The sequence below is a fragment of the Solanum pennellii genome, chromosome 4 (assembly GCF_001406875.1).
Source record: "Solanum pennellii chromosome 4, SPENNV200".
NCBI classification, from domain to species: Eukaryota; Viridiplantae; Streptophyta; class Magnoliopsida; order Solanales; family Solanaceae; genus Solanum; species Solanum pennellii.
In genome coordinates this window covers 71,312,308-71,332,091 of record NC_028640.1, presented here as the reverse complement: position 1 = coordinate 71,332,091, position 19,784 = coordinate 71,312,308, and the positions used below count along the sequence as shown (strand labels likewise).

Below are 19,784 nucleotides of genomic sequence, written 5' to 3'. Positions count from 1 at the left end.
TTACATGTACGAGACATACTATTTTTCTCAAATCAAAAATTACATTAAATAAATTATTATTGTTATTGTTGTAAATCTCTATAGTTCATGTTCAGTCCCCTTTATTTCTATTTCGATGACTATTTTTTCTTCACTTTCCATTTTTCTTCTATTTTTAAGCCTTGCCAGAAATTTATTCACAACAATTTTTCCTTCATTAAAAAAGATAGAATTACTATTATGATTTTTGTGACGAGGCAAAACTGATTTCACAAAAAAATATAGAATTGTGCGAAAAAGGACAGTGATCCAGACCACAAATTACAAAAGTACAATTTTCTAATAATTAATAATAGGAAAAGGACATAAAACCTGCTACGAGGAAGAGTAATTTTCCAGAAAAGAATCCATATGACTTTCGTCATAGAAAATCACAAACGAATCATACACATTTACATTTTATTTTTTGTAAATTTAATTCTTAAAATCAAGTTGCACTAATTATTCTCTAATCACACTTGCTAATCACCACTTCAACCCTAAACAACTAAAAATTGTATTTAATGATACATTCGAAGTATTTGCCAGTTGGTATTTTTTGGCAAATTGTGTCCCTTAATTAAAAAATATAATAAAAAGGAATGAAACAAGAATGAATTAGAGAGGAAATGAGCCAAATTAATATTCCATTGAAAAGGGCAATCGAGGAAAACATGAAACCCTAGAGAGAATGTCTTGTTAAGAGGAGAGAATTTTTTTTAATTTAATTAGTTGTAAAATAAAGCTAAAGAATGTTTTAATTAATTAATGTAATTTGGTTAATTAATTAATTAGATTGAAGAAAGAAAAAAAAAAAGAGGACAGGAGTCTTGGGAAAGTAAGAAGTAAAGAGAGGCATCATCGAAGAAGATAAACAGAGTACTCTGTTTCTGTTGATTAGTCACATGGATTCCTCTGCTTCAACTGATATATATTCCAAAAACCAACCTGAGACACCTCATACTATTATTTACCACTTTTTTTTTTTACTCCATATTAGTTATCATGTTTTGTTTATCAAAACTTAAATTATACGACTTTTAGTTGATATTATAAAATAATTTTTTTAAAAATAAATGAATTTTTAAATAATCAATAAAATATTATCCAAATAGCATTTACATGTTATCTAGCAAAACGTTGAGAAGGCGAAATGAGATGGTGGGTGGATATTAGAGGGGGAGCGGTGGATGGATCAGATGGGTCGGAGGAGAAAACAACTTAGAATGTCACATATGTAACGTGTTTTCTCTATTTTCATTACGAAAGTAATTTTTTTTTAATTTTTAAATAAACGTGTTCTCCTAAAGTTTATCATATAGTTTATGAATAATATAAAATATCATATAGTTTATGAATAATAAAAATATTGAGTTAATGTAGTTAAATAAAACTTTAAAAAGGGGGAAAATTGACTTTCAAAAATGAAATTATAACATTTAATTAGGGATGAAAGAATTAATTTTTTTTTAATTCTCTATTCTGACTTTAAATTCCGCATAATAATGTTTATAAGATAAAATTAACTTATAACTAATCAAATTGTTATAACTTATAACTAATCAAATTGTACTAATGATGTAAAAAAACTAATTACACGCAGAAGCAGATATGGGTCATTCAATAGTTTTTTGTTTAAACTATAGAAATTATATTTGAAAAATTTATAAAATATGGATAAATATTTTAGTTGCAAACTTATGACTAAAACGAATTATGACTCATGACTTCAACAATAAATTATCATAGTTATAAATTTCAAATTCTCGCTTCATCGCTATTATTTTCCTCTCTCTTGCATAGTAAGAGTATAGACACTCAAAACACAAGCAAGCTATATGCAGAGAACACTTTTTTCCAGATCTTGGTAGAATCTCTGAGCTATCATCAACTTTTCGTCAGCATTAGATTCTTTATTTTTTATTTCTTTATTTCTTTCATTTGTTATGTGGACAGGGTCCAGCTATGACCAAATAAAACCAAAGTTATGCAATATTTAGGCTAAACTTTTTTTTGCATATATCATACAATGCATCCACTTGGGTATAACATTTAGGATATTAAATGACGATATCATTGGTCCCAATATTAATTTCAGTTTGATTGTACATAGTTGACAATCCACTTCAATTAATGCTCTTACTTGTACATATATAATCTCATTATTCCTAATCATATTCAATTATTCAATCTTTGGGTAATATGTTCATGAGGTCAAGATCAATATTGGTAATCCTTTGCCATATCATTCTTGATAGTTTATTGGTTGGTGAGTTAATGTTAGAATGAATATTTTAATTTACTATACTTAAATGGACTTTATCTATCTGAACTCAATCTTGTTCGATAATATTTCTAGTAGCTTCGATGATTGATTATTTAAATTTCAATTTTTAAAGATTTAATTCTCTTTTCTATAATTTCCTTCTTCATTTCCCCTTTCACAAAATCCCCAATTAATTATTTTGATAAAAATTTTTTTTACATAAATAGTGAGCATATATAGATATATTAATTGAACAGTACTAGAAGCTTATTCTTACTTGTACATCCCACCTTGTTATTTTTCGCAAAGTAAGATGAAAGGCTTTGGTTATATTTTCAAGTTTTGCTTCTATAAGTTATTATCATCAAGATATGCTCTATGTGCTAGTATATATATTTTTCTTAATTTAAAAAACTTTAATCAAATCACTTTATATGTCATACCTACTAATCCATTTTACTTTTCAAATTATTATTTTATTTTAAAAGTCTTATTTGAATGACTTAATAATTTTTTAAAAATAATTATTATATATATATATATTTCTTAGCACAAAAACACGGTCTCAACCTAAGTCACTTTAGCTCCGCCTCGAATGCAATAGTATTAATTTCATAATTCTAAAAGATTCATTTATATAATTCCCTTAACAATTCAAATTAAAATAGCATCAAAATCATATTGTAAGCGAGTACGTACTATTAGCACAAACATGTTTTTTTATTTGAGCTTCGATATTTTTATTAAAGCTTGATTAAATTTGAAATTACATAAAAAGTTATATATTAAAGATAAAATACTTTTTAACAAAAATAACAACTTACACAAAAAAATACAAATCTGAAAACTCTAGTAATAAATATCATTCCATCACGATCCTCGTTGATACCATATAAGATGTAAGTAGTTTAATTATTTTTTATCTACTATTACTCTACTATTAATGTCATTTGTCTTTGGCCTGTATGGTTGGGTCCCATCTTATGTTCACCATCTTTGTGAATCTATATAGGGGACCATTTTAGTCATCAAACTTTCTCAGTACACACATTCAGGAGCTAAGCTTATTCACTACCCCCACCCCACCTCACCCCAACCATTTTCTCTCTCTTTTTCCAACTTGCTTAGTGTCACGTGTGACATAATTTTGTGTACATTTTGTTAGGTTAAATTCAGTGCTCTTTTTTTTTTTTCCTTCTCTTATATATAACACAAAGCTCATTTGCTAGAAAGAAAAAAGTTATATTTGTTTTGGCCCTTTGAGAATTCTAGTGTTTGTGCCTATTTGCTTGAAACTTCCAATCTAAAGTTAGGTTTCTTTGGAACAAACATATTTATTTCTCTTCTTCATCTCCTTTTGTTGGTCCTCTTTTTTCTTTATTCTTACCCTTTTCAAACAACTTTTCTTGTCTATATATGTTATGAAAATAAAGTAAAAGAGAAAAAAAAAGAAGAGGGTATTTGGTGTCAATAAAAAAAATATGGCGTTAGAAACAGTGATTTACAATCAAGAAACATTTGGGTACGGTTGCAAAGAGTACTACAACAATAATTTAGGTAACTTCAGTTATAATTATGAGTTGGGATTAACACAAGGCGAAGGAGAAATGAGTTTTACAAATTTGTTGGATCATAATAATAATAATCGTGAAGAATCTTCATCATCACCAACAGAACTAATGTACAACAATAATGCAAGAGAGTACAACAATTGGGATCCAAACTCTTCGCTAGAAGATCATCACCTGTTTATGGAAGGTTCACCGGCGGCTGAACTTCCGGCGTCGGCGGTCAGATNGAAAAGAAGACGGACGAGAAGTTGTAAAAACAAAGAGGAATTGGAGAATCAAAGAATGACTCACATTGCGGTGGAACGGAACCGCCGTAAACAGATGAATGAGTATCTTGCTGTTATTCGATCTCTAATGCCACCTTCGTACGTACAAAGGGTATATATATTTTTCTCCTTTTTTTTTTATAGGAATCTCTTTTTAATTCGAGTAATTTTTTTACTTTTTAAATAAAGTTGATGAACTTTTTGTAAATGTAAAAATGACAAAAACATGAAAAGGATTGTCACCCCCCTTAGCTATTTTTAACATATATTTAATTGTTTTTTGCCCTAAAAAGAAACGAATTAATTGAAATAATAGTAAATTTTAGGAAGTTTTCATACAAAGAGATTTATTGCATTTATTACTTAGTGTACTTTGTATAAATGAAAATGTTTAATTGTATCACTATTTATGTAGCTAGTCTTATTAACTATATATGGCGATATCGATAACATGATTTTTAACATATATATAAAAATTCACATGGTATATACGGTATGAAGTTTGTATGAACCTTTTCCGCCCCTCTAACACTGTTAGATGTGTAAAATTATGTAGGGTTTCTTAAACATCCTTTTGTTTTTTCATTTTTGATTTACTGCTAAAATATTAAAGGAAGTTATTGTTGATTAATATCAGGGTGACCAAGCATCAATAATTGGAGGAGCCATAAACTTTGTGAAGGAGCTAGAACACCATCTTCAAACCCTAGAAGCTCAAAAGAGAAGTCATCCTCAAAAACAAGAACATTCAGATAATCATGTCTCATCATCAACTCCACCATTTGCTGATTACTTTGCGTTTCCGCAGTATTCAACTCATTCCAAGAGTACATCTCCGGCAGCAACACCAGCAGATGTTGCTGCTGCCGGATCATGTAACTCTCCGTTAGCCACGGAGAAAATGTCGGCATTGGCCGACATTGAAGTTAGCATGGCGGAGAGTCATGCTAATCTAAAGATACTATCAAAGAGAAGATCAAAACAACTCTTGAAAATAGTAGCTGGGCTTCAGTGTCTGTGGCTCACTGTCCTCCATCTCAATGTCACTACTGTTGACCACATGGTTCTTTACTCGCTCAGTCTCAAGGTTTGTACACTATTTCCTCTTTTAGTCAATTAACTTATATATAATCGTCGTCTATTATAATGTCATTTAAAAGATATGCACTTCCGTAATAAAGTAATTACAGTTACTTTTTTTATCGCAATTTACAATTTACGTGACATTGATTGATTTAATGTATAAAATTTAAAAAAATTATATCTTTTTAAAATTAAATTATTTCAAATTATATATAGAAAGGTGACAAAAAAGGAAAGTGCGAGTACAACCCAATACAAATGTTATACTATTACATTAATAATGTACCCTCGATTTTCCACTTAATTTGTCATTTTTTAACTAGACTCAAATTCTAATAAAAGAAGAGAGATTTTCAAACCTTATGATATTAAACCTATCATTGATAATGTGTTTATAATGTTTTTCTTTTAAAAAAAGAAAAACGACTATTAAGGAAATAGTTTGGTACAATGATTGAAAGGAATGTAGAAAATGTTTATTTTATACTTTCAATGTATATTTTTTTTCCTTTTCTGTTATTGTGTTTTTTTGGTTTTTTTTTTATTTCTCTAATTGTGAATTTTGTGTGCATGAAATTGCAATATGGAGCAGCTAGAGGAAGGGTGCCAGTTAACTACTGCAGATGAAATTGCTGACTCTGTTAATCAATTGCTTGGTAGAATCCAGGAGGAAGCTGCTTCAAGTTCATGAAAAAAAAAAAAAAAAAAAAACTCGGTTTTATTATGTACGAGTTTTAACAACAATAACATATTCACTGGTGTCCCACAAGGTGGGATATGGCCTATGGCGAATGTACGTGTATGCAGACCTTACTCCTATCTCGTGGAGGCAAAGAGTTAGGAGTACAGGGTTTAATCTTAATCAAAAATGTCGTCACTCTTTTTTTATTTCGTTTACTTTTAATTTGTTTTTTTTTTTCTGATGTGGGTTAAATTGAAGTTCTCTTGTACAAGATCCTAACATGCTACTATNCAATCGAACTAATTAACAAGGACATACATCGAAATTTTTTTTACTACAACTAGCGTTAATTTCGTTTTAAAGCACTATTAATTATTTGACCTTAAACTTATTTGGAATACTCGATTAATATTCCTATTCACTTCAAATTAGAATAGGAATATTAATTTCAGCTCAAACTAAAATTGGGCAGGGTATTGAAATATTATAAATTAAAAGGTGAGACCAAACTTATGTATTTTAAAAAATATATTCTTATAATGACATATAGCAATTGGTTGATCATGTAAGAATTTCATTTTACTTGTCCAAATTGTGGGAACTTGAAGGAGGAGACTAACTTGATCCATAATTTTTACTAAATAGGTATATTCATAATTTGTACGAAGAAATTTTATTTAGATTCCTCTTGATCAATAATAAAAAAAAATGTTGAAAGCCACCACACGGTTAATTCCTTTCTCCTTTTTAATACCAGCAAATTCGATTAAATTAATGTTATTGTATCCAGGATTACTAAAAAACTTTTAATAAGCATTAAGATGTATGGAATAATTATAAATAGTATCGTAATGGATGACAAGACCCCTTTGACTTTCATATAGTAAGGTTAACGTTTCTATATATTTACCTTATAGTTACTACTATTAATATACATGTAGATTTGCATGTAACCCCTTAATTACACAAGAAATACTACAGTAGAAAACTCTAAATCCCTATTTATAATACTTCCATCTATTTATTACTACATTTAAATTAGTAAAGTTTTTAAATTTCTCCATGCAAAGATATGTCTAATCATAAAGTAACATATAGATATATAGCAAGCTCTTCTAATTAAAAGATACATCAATATTATAACCAATGAATGTCACTTNGATTTGTCATAATTTTATTTTATTTTTGTTAGAAGACATTCATTTTAGATTGTAATCTAAAAGATCGATAAATGATGGAGAAAAAAAAATTAAAAAAGATGAATATTTATCAAACAATTGTCCTTAAAAAAAGGACAACAGGACAATTTTTTGTATTAATTATTCTCCAAAAGAACAAATGAGAAATGTTTCTAGTCAAAATTGTCTATGATATTATATATTCGACAATAATATTCTGCCTGACCCTAGTGTTGCATTGCAAAAGACAACCAACTCAAAATTATGAATTCCAAAATTATTTTTTTACAAGTTCAATCATATTTTTTTTTTATCTTCGTCGTGACACGCAGTCGTTATCATTTGGGGTATTAGGTAAAGTAAATAAATTACGAATAAGTGTGGTTACGTCTCACTCTGTATAGAATATAATAAAGTGATACTTATAATTATAGTCCATGCCTTTGGATGATCTAGTCCTAAAAAAATAGCCAACAAGTAATATGTATTTCGTATATTTAAGTATGAATATGCATATGCTATAATCAGTATATAGATTTAATATATTTTAGCCAATGCAATAAATTTGATCCAACTTTACATATTGATAACCATCTCAAATATAAACGTTTTTCACCTGTCTTTTTAAGGCCAGACATTTCTTCCACTCCATTCCAATTTTAAGACTGATGAAAAAAAGGTAAAGTTGTTCCATGCCAATAGAAGATGAATTTGAAATTCTATTGTTTGTCTGCATCCAACAACGAAGATAATCGAACTAATTAACAAGGACATACATCGAAAAAAAAATTACTACAACTAGCGTTAATTTCGTTTTAAAGCACTATTAATTATTTGACCTTAAACTTATTTGGAATACTCGATTAATATTCCTATTCACTTCAAATTAGAATAGGAATATTAATTTCACCTCAAATTAAAATTGGGCAGGGTATTGAAATATTATAAATTAAAAGGTGAGACCAAACTTATGTATTTTTCACATTTTAAAACTTATAATGACATATAGCAATTGGTTGATCATGTAAGAATTTCATTTTACTTGATCCATAATTTTTACTAAATAGGTATATTCATAATTTGTATGAAGAAATTTCATTTAAATTCCTCTTGATCGATAATAATAAAAAAAAGTATAAATCCACCACACGGTTAATTCCTTTCTCTTTTTTAATACCAGCAAATTCGATTAAATTAATGTTATTGTATCCAGGATTACTAAAAAACTTTTAATAAGCATTAAGATGTATGGAATAATTATAAATAGTATCGTAATGGATGACAAGACCCCTTTGACTTTCATATAGTAAGGTTAACGTTTCTATATATTTACCTTATAGTTACTACTATTAATATACATGTAGATTTGCATGTAACCCCTTAATTACACAAGAAATACTACAGTAGAAAACTCTAAATCCCTATTTATAATACTTCCATCTATTTATTACTACATTTAAATTAGTAAAGTTTTTAAATTTCTCCATGCAAAGATATGTCTAATCATAAAGTAACATATAGATATATAGCAAGCTCTTCTAATTAAAAGATACATCAATATTATAACCAATGAATGTCACTTCTTAATTTTGAATCACCTTTCATAATGTGTTGGATTAAAGGACTAATTATGTTTATTATATTAATAATTACTTTTTGAAAATTAATGAACATTTGCCTGAGTAGTGCAACAAACAAAATTAACTATAGTAGAGAAATATAAATGTTGCCAGCACCAAGCCTAAGGTCTAGTCTTTTGATAGCTAAACAAATCATTACAAGCTTTAATCATTGTTTTTAACTGTATGTAATTACGTAATTAAATAATTTACTATGAGTTAAAAGAATGTTTAGGAAGGTACCAAAGGAGACAGCTAGCACATACACTCAAAGAACAGAATCTTTAAGTGATTAGTCAAATTAATAAATGATTGAAAAAGGGAAATGAAGTTTGAGCCAAGCATTTGATAGTTCACGAGAAAGAATGAAAGAACCTGGATTTGACAAAAGTTATAACCTTATTCTTTTCATCACATGCTTTACAATTAAACCCCCAAAATATATTTTACCTTTTGCACAATGGACAATGGTTAATTACAAGTAGCTACGTCATTTTAAATGAGAAATGGTGATACATGTGTGCTACATGAGGGACAACACACACTATTATTAAAAAAATTCAAATTAAATGGGCCGGGTCGAGACACCAATGTTATATGGATCTTGAATCATCAGCGCTCGTTATAAATAAGTATCATCTTCGGTTATAAGAAAAAATCAANACATTCAAATTAAATGGGCCGGGGCGAGACACCAACGTTATCTGGATCTTGAATCATCAGCGCTCGTTATAAATAAGTATCATCTTCGGTTATAAGAAAAAATCAAACTACTTCAGTTAATTGATGATTTGAACGATATATTTTAAAGATTTTGTCAAGTCAATATGGGTCGAGTAAAACAAAATGAAGGAAATACTTCGTAGTTAACGATTTAATCACCAATTATATTTTGTGTTAAAATTGTTTCCTAAGTAAACACAGTTGTTGGTGTTTCGATCGAAGAGTAGGAGTCGAGCTAGGTAGGGTCTCTTTTGACGAAGAATAACACTATTTATTCATAATTAAAAATATTTTGTATGTATATTTAGTATATATTGAATCCTTATTTAATTTTTTATATTTTAAATATTTTAATAAAAATTCTATGTTCATTACGAGTGAGCTAACATAATAAATAAATTAAAAGAGGATATATATAAGGATGAAAGAAACGTTAACGCTTTGATTTTTTGTAGCACGTAGAGGATTGTGTCTTAGATTTTAGGGTGTATTATATTACTTTTATTATATTATAGACTTGTAAAAAAAAGTGAGAAACTCTGTGAAAAAGTTGCTTATAATATATACCTTTTAAAATTTCTTCTTCACTGCAGTTTGCATCTTCCTAGCTTTCAGCTTTTTAACATGAAGAAAGTGGAAATACAGTTTCTTATTCATTCATTTTTAGAAATTTTCAATTCCCGCCATAATATAATATAATGTTTTATTCTGTTTTTCTTCTGATTACAAAGACCAACTTTCTAACGCTTTTTCAACTAAAATATTACTATACGTACTATTCAAATCTTGAACTTGACCACTTCACAGCAAAATACAAAGATAAATATTACCTTTTTCACCTTATTATAACGATATATTCAAAATAAGTTTTTTATTTATGAAAGCTCGATTCAATAGAAACGATAACAATAAAAAAAAGGTAATATATGTGTAAACATAAAACATATAACATGACGACTCATTCAGATCTTTGTATTATCATTGAAACCAAGGTCACATTATTTTTCCTACTTTCGTTAAGATTTCTAAATCTACTAAGGATTCGACATTTATCTGAAAATTTGAACCTTTCAAAGTGCAAGTGGATGAATTTTGGGGGATGTTTCATACATAAAATTATTGAAATAAAACCAAAATATATTTAGTTTGATTTAGTTTTTTTTTTTTCATTTTAGTTTTGATTTGGACTCTTATTGGACCTTCTCAATGTGGTCCTCTAAAATATCTATATAACAATATATATTTACATATAGTTAAATTAATTTATATATGTATATACAAAATCAAATATATATAATTATGTAAATTAAATTATTTTACGTGATAAATATAATTATTAAAACAAAACCCAACTGAATTATCAAATTGCTAAAACTGATGAGGAAAATCAAAAATTATTTCAAACTATGAAAATTGTCCGTAGATTTATAACCTTGAGAAAATCTAAAATAATTCTTTGAAAATTTTCCAAATACCTAATTATGCACAACTACTTTCTTAATATATATTTGGAAATTTAGTCATCCTGTCTAATTCAATCCAAAAAATTAAATTTAAACGTAAAAATCTGACTCGTCCCTTAAAAAGCCGATATGAGACTTTTTAAAACCCCTCATATATCCAAGGTTGCTCTAATACCATATAAATAAATATAACTTGGGACTGACTAAGAAGAGAAAAGGATGATTACTATAGCCATATTAAGAGTCCAAGGAACCATTCATCATCTCCGATGTGAAATTTCATTGTGTTAAAGAATGACAAAAGTCCCACAGCGGTGATTAATGAGATGGGTGAACTTCTTATAAGGCTTGGGTAATCCTCCTCCCATTTGAGCTAGCTTTTGAGGTGTGAATTAGGCCTCAGACCTAATCTAACATAGTATCAGAGCAGGGTCCGTCTCACCTGATGTTAGAGCCTCCAAAAATCAAAATTATCGTTAATGAGATGAGTGAACTTCTTATAATAATGTGTGGGTAATTCTCTTTTCATTGAGCTAGCTTTTGAGGGTGTGAGTTAGGCCGAAGACCTAATTTAACACATTCATCACCACCCATGCACAAAAACAATTTGTTTTTTTTTTCTTTTTTGTCTATATTCTGCATTTCTGCTCCTATGTTATACTATTCAAGTATTTTATTTTTTTTTAACTTAGCGTAACAAATTGACTTTCATGAGGATATGATGTGAAAAAAGCTGCAATTTTTGTAGCAAAGTTTTTTTTTTCCAAGAAGCAAATCAAAGCAAATTTGGATTTTGTAACCTCATGGTAGATTTGTTTTCTAGTCTCAATTAAACTTAAGTTCAAATAATACAAAGACTAAGTCTTCAATTTATATTCACACCTCTTTTCTTTTTTTCACTCTATTAATTTTCATTTTAACCCGACCCAATTAGCATGGTACCTGCGTAAAGATGATTGACACGTACAAATAATAAAAAAAATGGTAGTCAAATTATAAAATGGAAGAAATTAAATTTTAATGTAAAAAGAGAAGAAGAGAAAAATTGGAGGTCAGGAGGAGAAGAGCATGCAGCCTATCAAACAAATTATAGGTAATTGATTGAACACTGCACAATGAGATAAAGAGTAAGAGGGACCAGATAGCTATTAGATTCTTTTCTCGTGTTTCACCCAAACACATACTTCTATAAACTATATATGCAAAAAATGTCATCACATTCAGGTAATATCCATGACTTCATGCAATTACTATTTCAAGAGAAAAAAAAAATTGTAATCCTTCTATCTAATTATATAACATAGTTTAACAGGATACAAAATTTTAAGAAAACAAGATTATTTCAAAATTTTATTATTTTAACTTTACAATGTGTATATTATGGCAAGTGACTTATTAAATTTTAGATTCTTATTTTTTGTAATACGTCGTGTGACATTGAAATTGAAAAATAAAAATAACAATAAGATATCAGTGTAATTTCACAAGTAAAATTTGGAGAGGATAGATGTACAAAGATTTACCTCGCCTTTAGACCAATGTCTCGAAAGAAATATAATCAATGGGAGAAAATGAAAGAAAATCACTAAATATAAAATAAGAGTAAAATACATACTCCCACATTGAAAGAGAAGGAATATATATGACTTACACCATTAAGACTATGAATTTGAAAATTCTGTTTTTTATTTTTTTAAAAAAATCAATAACCAGTCAATTTTTGTTACTTATAATTATGATGATAATAAGATGGGTGGGTAGTTTTAAATAGTTCCAAAAGACGTCATTTCCAGTTTCTGTGTGTTTACATTATGATTAACTATAAATGAAAAAGCAACTCTCCATAGATCTGCTATGTTTATGGGATTTATTATTAGAAGGAAACAAAGAGAAATTATAAGAATAAACAATGACGTGACTTAAAGTTGTACTAATAATACAATAATTATAAAAGTCCATTTAGCACGGAGGATAAAGTTTGATATCTCAAGATTTGTTTGGCCGATAAAATAAATTTATTCCCAAAAATATGAGTTCAATTAATTCAAAAATTTTAATTACATACTGCTTATTTGACTTGAAATATGTTGTTTCAAACATATAAACAATATATATACAGACTTTAATTATATCGATAAACTAGTTGGTCAAACAATACCTAATTCATAACTTTCTCAATAATCAATTTATTGTATTAGAAATGGAATTCATTATCAATATATGCCCAACCGACTGTGATATTCTCAAACAAATGTGTCCATTGACTAATTGACAAAGATAAAATATATTTATATATCTTTGGATGAGATAAGAGTTAGGTTCCTAATTATTCTTTCAATTTTTTTAATTACTTCTTGATTTGAGTTATTTAAAAGGGAAACATCTCAAAGTCTCATGTTGTGCACAACTTGCCAGATTCAGAATTAAGATCTCTTATACTTTAATCCAATTTTAAATCTATATATATTTAGTGATGTGTTTGTTTTTCCCCTTTTTAAGATTTTTGTTTGTATTTCATCAGACTTCTGCGATGTTAACAAAGGCCCATCACCTGCCAACTTTCTGTATTTTGCACTTTACTTATAATATATTAGTAATAAATGGTCATTGCTTACCATTTTGACTTAAACTTCTATCATATATTTTTGTCGGGTAAGTTGTATATAATGACAAACTAATAAATTAAATTAAGTGTTATAATCATATTTTAATTTAATTGTACCCTATAGCAAATTATTTGTCAGTCACCTCTCTCCTTCAAACTCTTGCTCGTCACTCTCCCTCTCTCTCTCTCTCTCGCTCTCTCTCACTTTTATACAAAACACAAGTATATAAATTGTGTTTCCATTTGTATAAAACGAGAAAAAATTGTACACACACACACATATATATATATATATATTCTTTCCCCTCTCTCCCCTGTCCCAGATCTCGCTCGTCATCCTCGCCTCTATCGCTTGTACAAACAAAAACGAAATGTATAAATTATGCTTCTGTTTATATAAAGTGAGAGAGAATTGTATAGACACTTGCAAATACATATATATTCGTCCTATACATTAATAATTGTGCAATTTAAATATTCCTCTGCCCAATTTTCTGTCTTTCTCTCTTTCTCGTTTTATACATACACAAACTATGCAATTGATTTGTATACAACTGCTTCTTTTGTATATTTATAGCGAATTATACAATTGATTTCTTTGTATATGTATTGCGAATTATACATATTTATATTTGCTATGGAGCGCAAATATGCAAAATTTTCTATAACATACAAATATAAATTTTGTGTTTGTTATATGTGAAAGTTGCTCATTTTTGTCTGATGTTTATCTACCCTGCTTAGAAATTAAATAATTTGATTTTTAAAAATAGAATTTAGAGCCTGTTTGGCTCAGCTTAAAAGCTGGTCGAACTGACTTAAAAGTTGGTTTTTGACTTATTTAGCTGTTTGACAATACCCAAAATAACTTATTTTAAGTTAAAAAAAACTTATTTTAAGCCAAAAGTTAAAAGCTGGGGTAGGGGTGCTTTTTTTTCTTTAGCTTATAAGCTGTTTTAAGTTGACCACATTTTTACCTTTTTGCCCTTAGTATTTTTATACAATCTCCAAATTACCCACATAACCCTAACATCTCTTTCTTCCCTTTTTCCCTTTTCACGTGTGGATGATAGATAATTACTATTACTAATGAATGAAAATAAAATAAATCTTAAATCTTTCAAGTGATCTATTCAAATTATATATTATTAAAATGTAAAATAAGTTGAACATATAACTTAAATAAAAATTTATATTCCTCTTATAAATAATTTGTGATAATAAAGAAATATGTGAATGATAGACAATTATTATTACTTCTGGATGAAACTAAAATAAAATCTTAAATCGTTTGATCTATTCAAATTATATATCTTTAAAATCTATAATAAGTTTATGTTTCTCTTATAAATAATTTGTGATGAGAAAGAAATATGTGAATGATAGCAAAATATAATTATTTATGGCTGTAAAATATAAATTAATTAATTTTTATTATATTAACATCTTTTAAGGGTATTTCAGACATTTTGATTTAAAAAGTTGTTTATCAGCACTTATTTGCCAAACACATCAACAACTTTTTTTGTAACTTCAGCACTTTTATCCAAACGCATAACTGTTTATTTTAAAAATAAGTTTCAGCACTTTCAAAAGTACTTTTTTAAAGCTGCTTTTATTAAGCCCATCCAAACGGGCCCTAACTATTTTGTTTGTAGTTCGTGATGCTAATTAACAACAACTTGATATTAAATAAGGTGTGAAGGACGCGAATTATAGTTGAAGGTTAATAGGTTGGAACTTGGAACACGTATATGCTAGTAGGTAGGAGTGGATTGTCTTGATACCCTTATTAGTAGTCATATTCTATGCTTGTAGTTCTTGTTATTCAATTTTATCAATCTGTTTTTCGATATAGTTTGATTGTAGTATTGTTATGCTACTATACGTGTTGCTTTGTTACTGTGTTTTTTTCTTATGTTTTATTATGTCTTTTTTCTAATTTGTTTTTGTCTTAAGACAACTGACTATCGGAAACAACCTCTCTACCTCATATCTGACGTAGAGGTAAAGTCTGGTTAAATACTATACATCACACACTTCAGTTTTTCCCAAAATTATCTGAAATTTAGTTTTGACAAGCCCATTTATAATCCTGTATATCTGAAGTTAAAACAAGTTGAATCCACCAGGCCTAATTATGTGGGCTTTGATAACAGATACCCAAGTGCTATTGGGCTGGACTGTTCTTAAGATAAGATCCAAGGGAGATTGACATATTGGGCTTATGATATGCAATTTATTGGGCCGACTTTCAATGCAGCTCAAATTTCCAAAATTAACCGGTTTGGTCACTGGAAATCCCGGTTCGGTTCGACAGACCTTTTGAGCTTTAAATAAATAATAAAGATCGGCTATAACTCGGCGAGTTAAAAACTTTCATCTTCGTTCTTCCTGCTACTGCTTCGAGGTCCCTTTTCGCTCTCGAAGACTTATCGCGTAAGATTTCTTGAATGTATTTGCTTTAATTTTGTTGAAATTCAGTTTTTTTCGCTTCAATCCCTTTTTATATAGTTCTGATATAAGTCTTAGGGTTTCTAACTTTTTATTCATGTATTGACATGATTTTTAAGCTTGTGATGTTAATAAAGCTATGATCTTTGTATTGGAGTTGATAAATAAATGTTTATTGTACTTGAGAAAATTGAGTTTATGTTTTCTCTGTTGACCTTTTGCTGTACATTCTGCTGGAAATTTTGGTTTTTTAAATTTATGAGTGGATGTTGTAATGTGCTGGGTTGTTCATGCGCTTTCTTCTGGAAAATAAGTCATTTAACTTCGTTGAATAGATGTTCGTGTGATTAGTGTAATGTAAACTTGATATCGGGAATGCTGATTTAATGAATGCAGTGGAAATGTTTGTGTTTGGATCATTTTTAAGTTTGGTGCCCCTGTTGAAGTCTTGGATTTTTTGGTACATACCCGCAATGTTTTAAAGGCAGAGTTAGGAATCACGTCAGGGTTCTCCTGCATGTGAATGAGGCTTTAAATGTTCCAGGATGTCCATGAGACTGAAGTCTTATGGAGCTTACACCCCTGTAGTTTATGGTTCTAATGAACTGGTACTTTGTTTCCCAATAAGAGAGTTGCGCAACCTCGTTTCTTGCTTATCTTTTTCTTTCATTTGTGATGGACATATTGCCTTGAACTATATGATTTACTTGTGTATTATTGTTAACTTTACTTCAACTATCAAGCCATATGAGTCATGATTGATAAAATGTCCGCTACCTTTTGAACACCAAGTACTTGGTATCTTTAGGTTCATGTGCTCGCTGTTTCTTCCTTCTCCATTTTACCAAGGGGATCTATAGCAAGTGAATTTGACCCATCGTACAAGGTCAAGTACAACATCAGTACATTATTAACTTCTATCAAGGCGCAACATTTTCATTCATGTTTCTTATAATGATAAATCAATTTGCAGCTGTTGTTTGTAACCAATGTTCACCTAGGTAATAGCTATTTTGAAGTGTCTGATTGTGATCTTTGTGTTACTTGAAAGATCTCTATTTTTATCTAGTTGTTCTTTGTTCTTCTCTGTTTCACCCCTTAACTCGTTTTCATCTCATTCTATATCTCTGTCATATCAAGTTATTTGGGGTGTGGATTCCCTTAAAAAGTTTTGAAATTTAACATTATGAAACAAGGTACAAGGTTGTTGCAGCTAGGACGTTGTTATGTCTTAACGAATTGCATGTGACTATAGGTTTTACTGACTGTGAATTCGGCTTTATTTTTCTTCCTGTTCAACTTTACCGTAGAAGGTAATTTGATGCGATTCTTATGGTTTATGAATTGATTGAACAGGTTAAGCAATATGGCTGAATTGACTGCAGAAGCCCACCTTGTTCAAAGTTGAGTTCTTTTATTTAATGTACTTGTCCTCTTCCTCTTATCAATTCTATCAATTATTTTGAAACAGGGGCATGGCCTTTGATATTTCATCTTTAGAATTTTCGTAATTTTGTCAAGCTTTAATTCATGTCTGTCTCCTGTGATTGTATTCCATTTAACATCTTGATGCTAAACTTGTTTTGAGATATTGAAGTCACAGATTTGGCCCAAGTCTAGCTCTCTCATTCTGTACTGCTGACATCTGGAGAAAATTTTTTGCTTCTTCATGATTCAGATAATTTAGAGAATGTCGATGGCTTCCAACTGATGCCCAAACAAGATACTGCGTGCCTTCCTAACATGCAGATGCAGCCCGAAGAAATTGGTAGGAGATATCAATGCTCCTTTCGTTCATGTTATTGTTAACCAATTATATTCATTATTGTTTTTCCAAGATGCCGGGTTCACGAGAACAATGTTTTCACCTGTATGCTTCTGTTTCCAGAAAGGAAAGCTCGGGTGGATGCTGTTTGGGAGCAAATGAACAAAGGAGTGTCTACGAGGACCCTGTACTCCATAATAAACAAGCCTACCTCAGCATCAAATAAAAGTTCCTCAAAATCGTCATCTTCTGTGAGTATAAGACCTCTACTTAACAAATTGTATGAGATATGCCCACGCTGTTACTCAGATTTGTGGTGTTACAATCTCAACAGAGTTGGATGACGGTACTGGGATTGTCCCAAAAGAAACCATCAGAGCCTGGAAGAAGCACACCAGAGAAGTGCCTTAGGACTACTCAAAATGATACTAGCGAGGAGTCAAAGAAGCTTGCTGCTGCTGCACTCTCTGCAGTAAAGGAGGCTGCTACAGCTGCTGCCTCTGCAGGCCGGGTTAAAGTGGTAAGTCTATCTTGCTTGCTTTATGATACTTCTGTGGACTACTAGCTTTTCATTTTTGTAGCTGAAGAGTTGCTTTCAGAGTTGGTAATATAATCATAGAACACAGGTGTATAGTGCTCTTTTGGCTGTAAAGAAATTCTGATTCACATTCTTTATACTTAAAATGACATCCTGGGGAGAGTTCAAATTTTAGCATATAGACTTCTTTTTCTTTTCTCTATAAGTGAAAAATGCTAGACACCGTTGTCATTCAAGTAACTAATCTCCAACACATACATACCCAAAATAATAAAAGATAGAGAGTAGTTGCTGTCACTTTAGTGGTCTTGGTACTGTTTAACCTGTATGTTTGATAGTTATTATTAGGAAAGAGGTTGAGAAAATTTGCGGGAATGCTTACACGCAATTGTCTGTCTGAACTACTTGATGGAAACTTCTGGATTTAATAATATGTCACTCAAGATGTGCATAAATGCTTCTCAGATTCGTTGTTACCCCTTTTCCCTTGACCTATTCTAATTTTACAGATTACTGAAGTGCGAGATTTTGCTGGTGAAGATGTTGAAATAAAGAAATATGTTGACCACAATTCTGCAGAAGCATCTGATAAAGGCAAAGGCCCCGCAGCACCTGCTTCTGCTGTTGATATCATCCTTGAACAAATAAAAAAGAAGCAGAAACTGAGTGTACTTGATAAGACAAAGAAAGACTGGGAGGGATTCAAGGGAGAAAATAGAGGGATGGAAGAAGAGCTGGATGCTTACAAGAAGAGTTCCAATCAGTATCTAGACAGGGTTGGTTTCTTAGAGCGTGCTGATTACCGAGAGTTTGAGCGCGAGAGAGATGCCCGTCTTGCAATGCATGCAAAGAGGAAACCAGAAAGCATGAGAGAAGACTACTGAGAAACTTACCTTGAAGAAAAATGTGCATCAGTGGCTTTTGGAGGCCTATTCCTGTCTTAGATTATAAGTTTGTTCTATCACTAGCAAATATTGCCAGGGGTTTTATGGGCTACATGTTCATGGCTCATGCTTGGAAACATGTTCTTGTAATTTAATCTAATTCCCTTTTCCCCTAATTTCATTCAATTAACATTCTTTTACTCAATCCAATCCACTTAGTCAGTGGGGAAAAGATCAGACAAAAGAGCTGTCTTGCGATGTCAGGTTGATTTTGTACTGACTGTAACGAATAAGTCTGCATTTCTTTGAGTGCAAGGGCAGCTTCAATGGACGAATCTTGTAATCAAACCTATAAGCAAAACCGGTATCTGAAGAATTATTCATCTTCTAACTAAAAGCATTCTCTGTAGAATTATTGTAAAATCCAATATTTCCTTCGTACAGTCCCAACAAAACATCACCATCCGAGGATAGACGATGCAGATACTGTTTTGAGTTTCTAACTACGTAGATTTTGAACATATAAATTACTAAATTAGCACAAGGTTAATCAAATTTCATTATCTGAACCATTTTGCAAGAAAAAGAATTGAAATAAAAGTGCAACAATTATTCGAATATAACAAGGAAGGGGGAACCATGAGTGATTCGTCTGCTGTTCACACTTGG

The 19,784-nt window shown here is 30.0% G+C and overlaps 2 protein-coding genes across 4 annotated transcripts; both read left to right on the top strand.

Moving 5' to 3' along the window:
• The first annotated feature begins 3,324 nt into the window (after positions 1 to 3,324).
• LOC107016192 (transcription factor bHLH94-like) lies at positions 3,325 to 6,157 on the top strand. Its single transcript, XM_015216682.2, has 3 exons — positions 3,325 to 4,233; positions 4,759 to 5,208; positions 5,797 to 6,157. Exons 1-3 carry the CDS (start codon positions 3,766 to 3,768, stop codon positions 5,893 to 5,895), a joined length of 1,017 nt encoding a protein of 338 aa, XP_015072168.1. The 5' UTR covers positions 3,325 to 3,765; the 3' UTR covers positions 5,896 to 6,157.
• Positions 6,158 to 15,783: 9,626 nt separating this feature from the next.
• LOC107018252 (craniofacial development protein 1) lies at positions 15,784 to 19,491 on the top strand. Of its 3 annotated transcripts, none has more exons than XM_015218680.2 (6): positions 15,784 to 15,913; positions 17,285 to 17,331; positions 17,607 to 17,696; positions 17,817 to 17,944; positions 18,028 to 18,213; positions 18,741 to 19,491. In XM_015218680.2, exons 2-6 carry the CDS (start codon positions 17,295 to 17,297, stop codon positions 19,113 to 19,115), a joined length of 816 nt encoding a protein of 271 aa, XP_015074166.1. In that variant the 5' UTR covers positions 15,784 to 15,913; positions 17,285 to 17,294; the 3' UTR covers positions 19,116 to 19,491. The 3 variants fall into 3 exon arrangements, with proteins under 3 accessions (XP_015074166.1, XP_015074167.1, XP_027772334.1); XM_015218681.2 differs by having other exon boundaries at positions 15,826 to 15,913; positions 17,285 to 17,351; XM_027916533.1 differs by having other exon boundaries at positions 15,870 to 15,913; positions 17,526 to 17,696.
• The last annotated feature ends 293 nt before the right edge of the window (positions 19,492 to 19,784 follow it).